At 55.9% G+C, this 14,131-nt stretch overlaps 6 protein-coding genes across 6 annotated transcripts; 4 read left to right on the top strand and 2 right to left on the bottom strand.

The window, feature by feature from the left end:
* Positions 1-1,416: 1,416 nt before the first annotated feature.
* On the top strand, positions 1,417-4,490 carry C8A04DRAFT_26914 (uncharacterized protein; the record flags this gene model as incomplete). Its single annotated transcript, XM_062780095.1, has 4 exons — positions 1,417-1,499; positions 1,572-1,720; positions 1,782-1,802; positions 1,852-4,490. 4 exons carry the CDS (start codon positions 1,417-1,419, stop codon positions 4,488-4,490), a joined length of 2,892 nt encoding a protein of 963 aa, XP_062638776.1.
* Positions 4,491-5,344: 854 nt separating this feature from the next.
* C8A04DRAFT_26915 (Intradiol ring-cleavage dioxygenase) lies at positions 5,345-6,596 on the top strand (the record flags this gene model as incomplete). The annotated part of the gene is made up of 3 exons (XM_062780096.1): positions 5,345-5,704; positions 5,771-6,252; positions 6,326-6,596. 3 exons carry the CDS (start codon positions 5,345-5,347, stop codon positions 6,594-6,596), a joined length of 1,113 nt encoding a protein of 370 aa, XP_062638777.1.
* Positions 6,597-6,677: 81 nt separating this feature from the next.
* On the bottom strand, positions 6,678-8,276 carry C8A04DRAFT_10762 (uncharacterized protein; the record flags this gene model as incomplete). Its single annotated transcript, XM_062776707.1, has 1 exon — positions 6,678-8,276. The coding sequence occupies one exon, from the start codon at positions 8,274-8,276 to the stop codon at positions 6,678-6,680; it is 1,599 nt and encodes a 532-aa protein (XP_062638778.1).
* Positions 8,277-9,292: 1,016 nt separating this feature from the next.
* On the top strand, positions 9,293-10,085 carry C8A04DRAFT_35890 (translation initiation factor SUI1-domain-containing protein; the record flags this gene model as incomplete). The annotated part of the gene is made up of 5 exons (XM_062783333.1): positions 9,293-9,332; positions 9,537-9,611; positions 9,707-9,799; positions 9,858-10,000; positions 10,071-10,085. 5 exons carry the CDS (start codon positions 9,293-9,295, stop codon positions 10,083-10,085), a joined length of 366 nt encoding a protein of 121 aa, XP_062638779.1.
* Positions 10,086-10,739: 654 nt separating this feature from the next.
* On the bottom strand, positions 10,740-11,873 carry C8A04DRAFT_10708 (uncharacterized protein; the record flags this gene model as incomplete). The annotated part of the gene is made up of 3 exons (XM_062776685.1): positions 10,740-10,985; positions 11,052-11,255; positions 11,337-11,873. The coding sequence occupies 3 exons, from the start codon at positions 11,871-11,873 to the stop codon at positions 10,740-10,742; spliced, it is 987 nt and encodes a 328-aa protein (XP_062638780.1).
* Positions 11,874-12,720: 847 nt separating this feature from the next.
* On the top strand, positions 12,721-13,759 carry C8A04DRAFT_35892 (uncharacterized protein; the record flags this gene model as incomplete). Its single annotated transcript, XM_062783334.1, has 2 exons — positions 12,721-13,018; positions 13,101-13,759. 2 exons carry the CDS (start codon positions 12,721-12,723, stop codon positions 13,757-13,759), a joined length of 957 nt encoding a protein of 318 aa, XP_062638781.1.
* Positions 13,760-14,131: the final 372 nt, after the last annotated feature.

Consider the following 14,131-nt stretch of genomic DNA (forward strand, 5'->3'; position numbering starts at 1 on the left):
TGGAGTCTGCGATTTCTTGGACGGCTGCATACCTAACCAACTCACGTTTTTGTTGCTTGGTCAAGATGGCGTTGCGATGGTTCTTTGGTGGCTTGACTTGACGGTAGTCTGTTTTTGGTTTTCTTGGGATTGGTTTCCTTGAGAAGCAGGAGTACGCACAACTTACGTTATTAGGTACAATACACGGTAGATTCATGGCTATCAGCACTGATGAATGAGGTTATTCAAGGACAGCGATTTGACGGTGATCTTATCATTATGGTACTGTACCCTTCAATTCCTGAACTAACAGAGTCGACGACACACTCACACAACGGACAAGCCCCCAAAACAGGTACGAGTGACAGCCGGGCCGAGAACGTCCCCAAAGACCCGGGAATATGGTAATTCCTGATCGATCAAATTTAACACGGAACTTGCCACGAGGGATCGGCTGATTCCCGAACGGTCCGCTCCGTGGCGTCAGGGGGGTTCGAAATTAGATCGCCAATCATCTTCTCCTTTTTTGTTCAACAACGATCACCGATCACACGACCGTTGCAACTCACGGCGGTTACACTTCCCGTCGATTGTCACTGAGATTACTGAGAGATGGAAGGATTCATGAGACTCGACCCGTTCTGCTAGGTCTTCCACCGTTGTCGTGATGATTTCTCGCATACACTCAGATACAGCCCAGTTTCTCGATCTACCCCTGCCCGCCTGAAAACAACAGCCAGAACACGACCGTTTTATCGAGCTCATCTCGCCGAGCCGAAGATCGGGTGGCGTGGTGTGAAATTAGACCGAGCCTCCAGCCCCTCCGGCCCCTCCAGTTCGTACTGTGCGTGTTCACAATCAGGCACAAACAGTGCTTCACTTTCTCCTTTCAGGGCGTTTATGCCCAAAAGCAAGCCATTCTCCTCGCGTGGAATCAGCGTCATTTCAGCGTGGAAATGGGGTGTTTCTCCGCGTGGTTCATCGGCTGGTTTCTCAGCATGGCTGCAGTCTCTCTCACCTCAGTCACCTAGCGTGGGAAGACTGGATTGTCTGCCGGCCATCTTATCTGCCTACTTGCAACACACACTCTCCTACGGATAACAGCAGCCTAGTTTGAGAGGCGATTCTCAACTCGCAATATCATCTCCCAGGCTTGGCCGTCTCCAGCCGAGACTCAACTCCACAGGACGGTCCGAAGCAGCCGAAACCTCTTGAAGATCGATCCTCAGCCGTTGGGTCCCAATCTTAGACAAACACACTCGAGCAGGTACCACATCCGTTGACGTCCATCCGCACCTGACAGAAAAGAAAAACGCCTTCTTTCTTCAGACGTACGGGCGCGCAATGCCGCTGTGGACGTCGCTACGCACCGGGGCCTGTTCGAATTCACTGAGCGTTACTAAGGGCGAGTCGTCGTGGGACTGAACGGGGTCAACAATGGCGTCATGGAACTCGTTTCGCGGCTTTGTCCTTCTTTTCTGTGTACTCTTTGCCGTTGGGGGAGAAGCCAGTGGTATTAGGTATGTCTACCTGGTTCCTCTCTCTTCTCTTTTAGCTTGACGCCGAGATCCCGGCTGTTGACCAGCTCCAAGACCCCCATTGTACACCGGCGACTTTGCCGACTGTCTACCCGAGAGCTCGTTCACCGTTGCCCACTTCGACGCCGCGTACGATGCCGGCAACAAGACTGTTGTCTTCCACCTCAACGGTACCAGCAGTATTGAGCATGAGCGTATTATTTGTAAGTCCCCGAGGCGTGAATACGTGAGTGAGGGAGTGCGGGGGCTAACACAGATCTGCAGTGCGTCTATCCATCAACGGATGTAAGTCAATGACATCGTCTTCCACGACGTCCAGACACTAACAACATAGATGGAACCAACCGGTTCGACATGACCTTCGACCCCTGCGGCCTACACATCCCCAGCCTCTGCCCCCTAAGCTCGCAAACCCCCATCACAGCCAGCACCGTCCTCCCCGCCAGCAACCACCCGATCAGCCAACCCCTCCAATTCCCCTTCCACCTCCCGGACTACGAAGGCACCGCCAAACTGCAAGTCTACGCCGCCTCAGACAAGACCACCGAAATCGGCTGTTTCCAGGCCTCCCTCACAAACGGCCACACTGTCTCTCACCCGGCTATCCTCGCCCCCATTCTCGGCTGCTTCACCCTCGTCGCCATGGCCGCGTCGTTCCTGACGGCTATCTACGGAATCAGTGTCCCACATATGAGGATGCACCACGCCCATTCGCTGTCGGTCATGGTGGTGCTGGAGACGTTCCAGAGTATTTTCTTTTCCGGCGCGCTGTCGGTTGACTGGCCGCCTATCTTGACGGCGTGGTGGTCGAACTTTGCCTGGTCTGCAGGGATGATCTATGCGCCTGGGTTGATACAGCCGATCAGCGTCTTTACTGGCGTTGACGACGGGAACGGGACGGCGGCGGCGGCCGATGCCTGGTCAGCACACTCGATTCTTGAGAAGGCCGTGATATCTCATAAAGCGTCAAAGGGCGCCGCCGCCCCCAAAGGCCCGGCGTTCAACTCCACCTTCTTCAACGACACAACATGGTCTGGCAACCCCGTCAAGCCCGGCCTGCCCTTCCCCGGCACCGCCGCCGCCACAGGCTTCCCAGCGACCCTATCCGTATCCAACATCCCCATCGCAGACGCTTTCCTCCTCAGCCTGATCTGGATCGTGATCGCCTTCGGGTTCGTGGCCTTCGCCATCGCAACCTTCAAAGCGGTACTAGGAACCCTAGTGATAACCCACAAAATCCACGAAGACCGCCTCTTCTACTTCCGCAACCACTGGCTCGGCTATCTCGCCCACGCCCTGCAGCGTACGCTTGTTGTCTTCTTCTTCACGCTCATGGCTCTGTCCATGATGCAGTTCACCACGCGGACGGCCGTGGGACCGATTGCTATCGCTGCGGTGGTGTTTATTCTGGTGTTGATCGTCACGGTGGCGCTTGTCGTGAGCGGGTGTCGACACCGCACGAAGCGGGGGAAGCTGGAGGTACAGGCGGACCGGGTTATTTGTTACCGCACGCCGTGGTTCGGGGGGCGGGTTCAGGGGGTGGCGTTCATCCGAGAGTCGACGGTCAAGCAGCACAATGTCGAGATTCAGCAGAAGCAGCAGGTGTACAACTTCCCGATGTTTAAGATTAAACATATCGACGACATCCCCGAGCGGAACACGGTTCACATGGATGAGGTGTTTGTCAAGAGGTACGGCTGGTTATCGGCACGGTATCGGCGCACACGGTGGTGGTTTATGGCGTACCATGTAGGGTACCTGTTCTGCCGCGCTGCGCTGCTGGGAGGGGGTTGGAAGACACCCCACGCCCAGGTATACGGCATCTTGGTGGTGGACATCCTAAACTTCATCATCGCCGCCATCCTCAACCCCTTTGAGGGTGCCCGCAACACCGTCATGGGCGTCTGGATCTTGGGGTTCGGCAAGATCATCACAGGGGGTATAGCAACCACCCTGCTCCCCGGCGCAACCACCACCCGGTCCACAGCCGCCAGCCACGGCCTCGCCATCGTCGTCATCCAAGTATTTACCGTCGTCGCCTTGCTGGCCCTCATCGCTCTCAGCACGGCTTCGTCCTTCTTGTCGCTGATGCGCAACCGTAAGGAGGTCGAACCGGAGTGGCTCGAGCCCGCCCGCATCCGCTACTTCACGGCCATCGAGAAGAAGGCCCGGGACGCGCCTTTCGCGGTGGACCACGAGCCGCCTCCGCCAACCCCGCGGTTTTCGGTTCTATCCGTCCACAGGTGTCCGAAAATCGAAGACGAGGACACGGATGCGCAGGCCCAGCCTCAGTTCCAACCCGGGGCACAGGGTCAGACACCTACCGCCAACGAACAACCGCAACCCCCCGAAGACAACTCCACCACCACAGAAGGTCAACAGCAACAACTCCAAGTTAACCACGGCCACAGCCACAGCCGACAAAGCAGTTCTGCCCCGCGCCTCAGCACAAGCAGTTTCGGCCCCCGCCTCAGCACAGGCAGTCTGCCCCGTGCAGCCCGGCCCTACCGCATGTCCTGGTCCTCACGCGACTTCCGCGAGTCGGTGGATCTCAGTAGGCCTGCCAGTAGCGTGCTCATAGCGGCTGGGCGGTGTTCTGGTGGTGTGAATGCTAATTCTACTTGTGTGGTTGTTACGGATTGTGATACGCCGGAGGAGGAGGAGGTTGTAGTGCCATCGTCGTCTGGTGCAACGTCGTCGTCGTCGTCAAATACACCATCATCATCTGATGCACTATCGTTCTCGGAGGCATCATTGTCGTCCGAGGCATCGTCGGTATCGGAGAGAGGGAGGGATAAGTACGACAGGCCGAAACCGGAGAGTGGGATTTGGAGTTTACACACGCCTTCGCCTTCTATCAGCAGGTCATCGAGTCCATGCTCGGCAAGGCACCGGGTTTCGAAAGAGATTGCGGGTATGGATGGGAAGACGCCGACGACGGTGCTAGTTGAGGCGTTGGAGCCGGTGGAGTGAAGGGTGAAAGAAGGGTTTGGATTTGGGTTGGATATCTCTATTTAGGTACCTACTTATTGACTGGGCAGGGTTAGATAAATAAGAATGTTGTAATGGGGATGTTTGTATGTACTCTACCTTATCGGGTAAGAGGTAATACTTGGTAAACTCTTCACTTCTTGATTGCGTCTAACCCTTTGACGGCCGTATCTTGTCTCAACCCCACATCTACAACAGCAAAGGAACCCGGAAATCTTTCCAGTCCCGTGGTTCCCACAAGGTCGGGTTAAACCTCCGAAGTTGTTCCCGGATTTTGAGTCTGGGAAAAAGGTACTCCCCTTTCCTTTCCCAGGGCCGGCATTTCTGGAAAATACTCGGTAGAAACCCGGGTACTGTACATGTACACCCCATCGCAACTCCCGTGCCCCTCATTTTCCCCAGTCCCGCCTGCCGAATTAAGCTACCCCGCCACTCACCCCAAGGGTCAACCCACTCTCTGGACCCTGATCCGCGTGCTGGTCCTTTCCGGGGGTTCAAGAGATTTTAAATGCTGTGTGATTTTGTATTCTATGTATCATGTTTAAACATTAATTAATCAGAAAAAAGTCTGCCCATTTAGCTGCTCTCAGTTTCCTCATTGGTACATACAGTGTCACTCGTTAGACCACTCGCTGCATAAATCCGTATTCAAGACTGAATCATACATCATCGAGCCGATCAACGATTGCTCAGGCCTGACAAATATTTGGTCAACGTCGAGGAACACAAAATTCTTAGGTATTCACCGAGCAGAATTCTTGGAACAACCAATCCTTTTAAACCTCTCCTCCCCAGAGCTCGCCCCTCCTCCGAAACAAACACGTAACATCCTCAACATGACCATCGGCCCAAGAACCACGGGCAACAACGGCGGCCCCGTCCCACCGACGGGACCCAACGTCACTAACACCGGCGACAACATAACCCAAAACAACGGGCAGAACGGAGATGGAAACGGAAAAGGACCAGCAGGACCAGCAGGACCTCACCTCCTAGATCTCACCATCGATAACATCACCCCCAACACAATCCGCATCAACTCGCAAAGCCCAAACGCCCGCCTGACCTACCTGATGGCTCGGCTCGTCACACACCTGCACGATTTCGCCCGCGAAACCCGGCTAAGCACTGACGAGTGGATGGCGGCGATTGAGTTTCTGATTGGGTGCGGGCAGATTTCGAGTGATGTGCGGAATGTGAGTTACTCTATTACTCTCCTCTGCTCCTATGATATTCAGGGAGTGGATACTGATACAATCCAGGAATTCATCCTCCTCTCCGACGTCCTCGGCCTATCCCTCCTCGTAGACAACATCAACCACCCCAAACCCCCCGGCGGCACCGAAGGGTCCGTCCTCGGCCCCTTCCACACCCACGATGCCCCGACCCTGCCCCACGGCGCGAGCATGACGTCTGACCCCGCCGGCGAGCCCATGTTGGCGATCTGCACGGTGCGTGACACCCACGGCCGGCCCGTCCCCGGCGTTACTGTCGATATCTGGGAGACGGACAGTTCGGGGCATTACGACGTGCAGCATGCCGACCGGGAGGGGCCCAGCGAGCGGTGTGTGATGGTGTCGGATGACGAGGGGAGGTTCTGGTTTCGCGGGTTGAAGCCGGTTAGCTATCCGATTCCGCATGATGGGCCTGTGGGGGGGTTGTTGCAGTTGTTGAAACGGCATTGTTGGCGGCCGGCGCATGTGCATTTTATGTTTGGGAAGGAGGGGTGGGATCGGTTGATCACGTAGGTCTTTTTCCTAGATTTCTCTCTCTATATGGCTAAGTGTGTGGTACGGGGGCTAATCCTGGTGATACAGAGCTCTATACCTCCGTGGAGACCCCTACGAGACCTCGGACGCCGTGTTTGGTGTCAAGCAGAGCCTGGTGGTCGACCTTGACAAGGTCGACAAGGCGACAGCGGAGAAGTACGGCGTAGAGGAAGGGACGTGGCTGCTGAAGCACGACTTTGTGCTTACCACCCAAGCGGAGACAGAAAAGCTGCGGGACGAGTTGGCCACCGAAGCGCTGCGGAAGCTGGGGTTGAACCTGAAATTGGTCGATCACCTCCCGGTGCCGGACTTGGACTAGCCGAAAGGCTTGAGTTTTCAGTGATAGCTTTTGAATTTGAGAAACAGCGTCTGCTTTGCTTTGCTTTGCCTTGCTTGCCTCTCAATGTTCAACCCCTGACGAGGTAGACGTGACAAGCTTGATCACGCTCGCCAAATACCCAGCGGCGCCTCCATACCGCTGGACAACATCATCAACATCCACCAGCTCCGCTCCCCGTGACCGCGTCCGCCCGATCATCGCCGTGTTACGTGTACTCGGAATCCGAAGCATCTCCTGCTCCACCTCCCACCCACAGTCCGTCGCGATATCCGCCACCCACGCTACCAGGGACGAGTACGCCGAGTCAGCCTTGGTCTTGTCCCTGGGCGGTGGTGCGCGGTACCGCTCGCCTGCGAGGTTGTGGCTGCAGCAGGGGATGGCTATGAACGGGCATTCTGAAAGTGTCGCGAGGATTGGGGTCCAGGGGGTGAGCTCGTCGGCGTGGTTGGAGATGATGAATGTGCCTTTTGGGAAGCGGCCGTTGTGGATGCGGTCCTGTGGGAGGGTGGTGGTTGTGATCTCCTCGCCGCTGCTGACTGGGGCTGGGAGGAGGACGAGTTCTTGGAGGGTGTCTTCCTCACTTCCCGAAGGGGCTATGAACTTGGTGTTGTATGTGGACCAGGACTTGCGCGCGCGCGCGTCGAAGCCCCAACCCCCGAACCCTTCCCGGTTCAGAATGTAAACAAGCAGGCCGTTGCCACAGCCAATGTCCACAAACCCCGGAAAGGGGGTTTGGCGGCTGGGGCGCCCGTACATATCCGCCCATAATTCGACCAGAAACGCGGCGATGCACAGGTCCTCGAACACGTGTTTCTCCGGGTCCGTAGTCTCAGCCCAGCTCTCGATCAGCTCACGCGCGTACTTGCGCTTGAGCTGGGCATATGTGTTTTGCACGCGCGCCTGGGGTAGGATTTGGTCGTGGTGGACTCGCTTTTGGTAGCCTGCTAACCGGCCCTTGCCGTGTTTATGGATGACCTCGAGGAGACGCAGCGCCGTTCTGGTCAGCTTGACGGTGGAACGGTCTTCTGCCTCGTTGAAGAACTGGTAGGAAATGGAGATGGACCCTGAGGATTCTGCAGCCGTCCAACTGTGCAGAAAGGCTATCCCTTTTACGACGGGGTGGTAAAAGGGCATTTCACTGCCATCCGCAACATGGGGGAGGTAGACTACCAGTGTATTCTCTTCTGGAATGACTACATCGTCCGATTCTTCTCCCCCCTTCTGATTAGATACAGTCTGGTAGATGAGGCATGTTTGATCCAGGGGCTTGTCCCGCAGCGTGTTCCTCGGAATGAGTCGCCGGACGATGGTGCGCTTCAACTCATACCCGGCAAAAGAAGGAATGCGCACTGGACCAGACGATGTGTTGTCGGTCTCGGATGGCGGGCCAAGCTCGTCATCTGGGCGGCCCGGGCCCTTTGACTCGGAGGCGGCTGAGTCATACAGAATGTCGGCGCGGAAGAGCCACGACGAATTGATATTGGGGTTCTGGATGAGATTGACCAAAACATCGCCGAACACGGAGGGGCCGAACTCGCACGGGTGGCGAAACAGCGGGCTCCAGTTTGGCGGTGAAGGCGCCTTGTCGTTGTGGCAAGTCACGGTCTCGACGACGGCTGGGCGGGCGTCGGCCGCCAGCTCTTCGGGCTGGAATCCCATGTTTCCTGGACTCGGAAACTAGAAAAAAGATGGTGGGTGCAGCGGGCTGCGAGAGGCGAAACCCGGTCCGCGCAGTGATGGCCAGGGGCGATGCAGGGGCAAATCTCCCACTCTCCCGCTGCAACTGTGGGGGGATCCACGCTGCGGGTCGATACCCGTCAGGACGTTGTTGAAGCTCGCTCTCGCGAAACTTAACACATTGAATCCCGTGTTGTGTGGGCTTACACACCGTGCAGTCATGCTTCTCAGGTCCAGCTAAGCATTCTCATCTGCGGTGCCATTTGCATTTGTAATTTCTCAAATTAGGTACAAAATCGTGGCTACTTCACGAAGCGGACTCGACTCTTCGCGCAGCCTTACGCAACGCGAATGTTAAACTCTCGAGGGGCTTGAGTTACAGAGCAAAGACGCCTCGAAACACTGCAACTGCGTCCACGTAGGCATGGATATCCTAGCAGCCTCGAACTTGTGTCGCAAAGAACGAGAGAACCTAAGCTGAGAATTCGTGCCGCAGCTTGCAGGTGACATAGCTTGCATGGAAAAGTAAAGACGAAAGCGTCAGGTGTTGCGGTGACGCACAATTAACATGTCGATGTACTCACAGGTTACCTTCCCGGCCATTCTGCGTGTAAATTATGGGAAAGTGCAACAGAGGAACTTGTGTGGTACATCCCACTTGACTCGCTTTCGCAAGACCCACCCCACAGCCGCCCGTTTTTGCCTGACGGCCTTGCACGATTTGGCCGCCCCAGAGCCCCCACATCACCCGGCTCTTCCCCTCACCTGTCGCCTCCCACCGACTTCCTTCTTCCAAACGCTTTGCCATCAACAACAACATCCATCTCCGACCGCCAAAGCATAAAAAGTCGCCGGCTTCGCCTTTCTAGTCACATATCGCACTCAGCAAGTCAATACCCATCTTGAATTAGCGAGACACTACTCCAGTCGTCGGTCGCTACACTCTCCTCTCTTCAAAACAAACCGTTTCCCAAGGACACCCCCAGAACTTCGAGTTTATGTCAGGCGCAACCGAAATCCAGAATCTCAAAGACCGCGGTATGTCTACTAATTGTTTCCTTTCATCGCCTTGATGAGTTTTTATGGTTTGCTCGCACGATCGCTGCCAGAACTCGCGGCAACGATTATTGGTGTTTCCGTCTTGGCGGGGCCGAATTGGGTCTCTCCTTTCCCTGGCGCTGAGGCTCAACATCGATGCACTTGTTTACCTGAACGTCGTTAACTAACGCGCACCCTTATTAGACCCCTTCGCCGACGAGGACGAGGAGTCGGGACAGAATTCCCAATCCCAAGAAAAAATACATATTCGTATTCAACGTACGTTTTAAACCCCCATGTCGCGTGACCCACCGACTTCCGACGCGAACGGACCGCAACGTTACTCGAACGACGAGCTGACAGACGTGCTGCAGAGCGCAATGGACGCAAGACCTTGACTACCGTGCAAGGCATACCGACTAAGTTTGATCACAAGAAGATCCTCAAGGTCATCAAGAAGGAGTTCGGTACGTCATTCTCCATTGTCGCACACAAGCAACATGTGAAAACTAACACCTGGGCCAGCTTGCAATGGCACGATCATCAGCAGCGCCGAGTCGAAAGGCATGGGAGAGGTGATCCAGCTCCAGGGCGACCATCGCCTCAAGATCAAAGAATTCCTTGCCGATGCCGACGCGGGCCTTGGCCTTGACGAGAAGACCATTAAGGTACGCACCATCGACAGCAGCCCCGTTTCCGCGGTACATATAAAATGAACCATATGCTAACGTTTATCAGATCCACGGCTTCTAAGCTGGGTTTCTCTGTCGCGCTGCAGCTCAGCGGCCTGGAGTCCTGAAACGGACGGCCGGGGCGGGGTTCCGTCATGGAGGCGGAGCTTATTCACATCTGAGCGAGAAGAAGATCCTCGATGGGAGGGTCGCGCGGCGCGCACACATGATACCCACAAAGCTAGTAGTTACGGACTTGACTCTTCGCCAAGAGTGGAGAGGACATCTTTAGTAGAGTCTGGGGAGGTTATCCTTTGGTGCTGCGAACCATTTGCTTCTTGTCGATCCTTCGGCTTTTAGTTGATAGGACACAATCGCAGTCTGCACGTCATTCGCTCCGTGCAGGTCGCCGAGTCGTGGCAATGGAATTCTTCATCGAACCTGTCCGTGCCAATGTGCCATTTCATCATTCGTTTATCTCTGCTTAAACCTGATCACAACCGCCGTAACTCCTTCTATCTTGTTGTGGACTTGGCACCAAACCGCAACACGGGTGCTCAAAATGCTTTCCAATCATATCATTCATTCATTTGCCTTGCTAGATCAGAACCAACGCCACACGAACGCCCCCCGGCCTTCCTGATGCTGAGAGAGAGGAAAGAGAGAGAGAGAGGAAAGAGAGAGAGAAAAGGAACAAGGGAAAAAAAAAGACGAGAAAAGCAGCCAATTATTCACCTCACAACTCCCTCGTAATATCACCATACTCCATAATCCGAATCACCAACCTGCCGGCTTCGTGAAACATGCGGCGGCCAAAGTTGAGGAGCGGAACGTCTGGATAGTCTGAGCGATTGGAGTGCAGCTGGACCAGTAGGGCCACCATGCTGACAAAACTTGCGATCGAGAAGACGCTGATGGACATGGAGGTTTCCTTGCGGATGTTGATTTTGCGTTGCGTTAGGTGGTAGAGGACGGTTAATGTCTGATTGGGTCAGTACTGATCTTGTCCTTTGTGAGTGTGATGTAAGTCTTAAAAAAATGGACATACCGTAGAAATGACGATCCACGCCGGCAAAATCAGCCGCGGGTCTTCGAACCCGCCCGTCAGGTGCAGCACCCAAGAGGTCAGGTAGCCGTTCATGGCGCCGACGGTGAGCAGCCGGACGATGGTAGCTTGCGGGGTGTAGTGCAGCAGCCAGCGGGACATGAGACAGTCGGTGAAGAAGAAGGAGAGGTAGCCTGAGGCGCAGCACTGGAGTTGTGGGAGGGGTGGTTAGACAGACGTGGTAACTCATGAATTGGGCGGGGGGGTGTTGAAGCGGGGTTGACAAACCCATATTGTAGCCAGCAAAGCCTCGGTGAGTCGTAACCGGGCTTCAAACGCCGGCGTGTAGGCGGATGTCGACGTCGTCGTCGACGACGAGGAGGAAGAGGAAGAGCCGAGTGAGGTGGTGAAAGTAGAACCGAAGCCCGTCCCTCCTCGACTAAGTTTGCTCAACGCACCCCCGTCCAGGACCCGGTCGAGGTACATGAGGTGAATCATGGCGAGCAGCCGGAGGGCGTTGGGCAGACCGAAGAGGAGGCCTGGTGCTACGGAGACGAGTCGGCAGAGGAAGAGGACGGGGTACCATTTTTTGGAAACGCCGAGGGCGACGGCGACGCGGGGTTGGAGGAGGGTTGATCGGACGGGTCCGGCGTTGTTGGTGCCGGTGCTACTGTGGTGGTGTTGGTGGTGATTGTGGTGGTTGTGGTGGTTGTGGTGATGGTGGGTGTCGGGGCCGCTGGGGGTTGATGCTAATGGTGGTGGGGGCGGTGGTGGTTGTGGTGGTGATGCAGAGCCGTTTCCCGTGCCCAATGTGTGGTGGCCCATCCCTATTCCTCCTCCTCCTCCTCCTCCTCCTACTCGACTTGCTTGCCCCTCGACTCGAGAGTGGGTGGTGGCATGATGATCAGGGCCGGTTGGGGCCGTAAGGCTGGCGGCACGTGGCCCGGAGTCGGAAGACGACTTAGGCGGCGTGGGATTCGGATTCGGATTCGCGGACGCAGACGGGAAGGCGCCGTGTCGATTATCCGCCCGCGGATGGTGGTGCGCGGTGGGCCGCGCGCGATTGAACATCAAGATACGTCTCCTCGCCCATGGAGTACGGCAATCTTCGGGCGGCGGTGGTTAGAAAGGGGAAAAAAAAAGAGGGAAAAGACGCCGCTAGACGGGCAGTCCAGGCCGAGTAAAAAGAGATGACAACACGATGCCCGATAACCTTTATACAGTACACAGTCCTCCGTTCCGTCACAGTTTCGCCAGCGCAGGCGTGTCTCCTTTGCCTTGCGGGGACCTCCCTGCTTGGGTCCCAAATTAAAAAGAGGATGTCCCATTGGTCCAAATACACACCCGAGGCCCCACCCAAGCTGTGTCCCTGGAACCGCTGTGGATTTTTTTTCGGGCGTCATGGCACTGCGGGGCACTACCGCCGCAGCTCAAACCTGACGCAAGAAGAAGCACAAGCGACGGTCGAGCAGCGGGTGCTCTACGTGCGGGCCAGATACACCGAGAAACAGCACGGCGGAATCAACCAGCGAGCGGCGGCGGTAATTGGGATTTCGTTTGGTTGGGACTTGGGACGGAGCCCAGGACAGGACTAGAGGAATAAGGGTCTCTCGATATCACCCTCGACCTTCGAGAAGAATAAAATCACACAATGCCATTATCAACGTCCTCAATGTTTGGTCGGGGGGCTGGGAGGGTACTACTGGCTGCTAGGACAGCGGCACCAACAAACAATACACCATTATTCCTCCAGCATGCGGGTTTCCGTCAAACAACCGGCTCGCCGTCGGCGTCCGCCCCCTTCTCCACGACGACGCACTTTCGATCAAGAACCCATCTTCAACGGGCCGCCCTCGAGTTTCACTCCCCGCCAGTCGCCTCCCAACAATCACCCAGGGCCGAACAAGCTTCGGCAATGCAGAAAAACGCTCTGGAACTTGCCACAAGACTGATGGAGGGGATCTTGCCGGGTATGTGTTCTGTTGGTTGTTCGGTCAGGGTGAAGGTACGGAAGCTGGCAGGATGGCTCGATAGCTAACCCCCACCTCACAGGGACCTTTGTGCTTCCTCCGTTCTCCCAGTTCCCAAAGGGCATCATGCCCAAACTCCGACTCCTAGGCTACTGGGCTCTCTCCAAAGGCCAAGAAACAACTACCAACCTCGGCCTAAAATACATCTCCAAACCCAGCCTCTTAACCCGAGCCAAATACCGGCCCAAACGCTCGGAAATCATCCCCACCGTCAAAGCCCTCCACCGCGCCATGGCCCAGGCCTTCGCCACCGGCGACCGCCACACTATCAACAAGATCTGCTCCCGCCGTCTCGCCAGCTCGCTACTCCCCAGCATCGACGCCCGGCCCCGCGGCCAACGCCACAGCTGGGAACTGGTCCGGTACACCGACGCGCTCATGTACCCGACCCTGCGGTCGCACCGCATGATGCCGCTGGACAAGGACAAGAACGCGCCGTTTGTGCGCCAGGTCGTGGTCGCCATCTCGAGCAAGCAGCGGAAGGTGTCGTTTGATCCCAGCGGCCGGGCGATTCCGGGGAGCGAGAAGGAGATTGATGTGGTGGAGAACGTGGTCATGTCGTGTATTGTGCAGCCGCTGCTGGGATGGAGGCAGAGCGAGTGGCGTATGGTTGGGGTTGTGAAGCCGACTACGGTCGAGGCTTGGGCGGAGGAGCAGGAGTTGCTCAAGCAGCAGCTTTAAGATGATCATTCCAGCCGTGGTGCCGTATAGATACCAAGAGCGCTAGCGAGTGTATGGTGTTTGGTGTATGATGGGCTTGTAAACAGTAACAAATGTGTATAATAAAACATCAATACCTGACCCTCCTTTGGACCATTGAGGGTAACATAGATGTCCAAGTCCCCGACCGTCCCAGCTCATATGTACATGCTCCAATTGTTGCTACTCTAGTATCAAAAGAAACTTATATCAAGTATTAGGCCAGGACACCCGGTACGAACGAAGACTCTCCCTGGTGTCTATATGCGTTTGCCACTTGTATCATTAGACAGACAAGATCAAACCTGGAAGGATACTCCAACCTGACGGGGACGAGAAGGGTATAATATATTG

The sequence above is a fragment of the Dichotomopilus funicola genome (genome assembly GCF_033296635.1).
Source record: "Dichotomopilus funicola strain CBS 141.50 unplaced genomic scaffold C8A04scaffold_16, whole genome shotgun sequence".
Lineage (NCBI taxonomy): Eukaryota > Fungi > Ascomycota > Sordariomycetes > Sordariales > Chaetomiaceae > Dichotomopilus > Dichotomopilus funicola.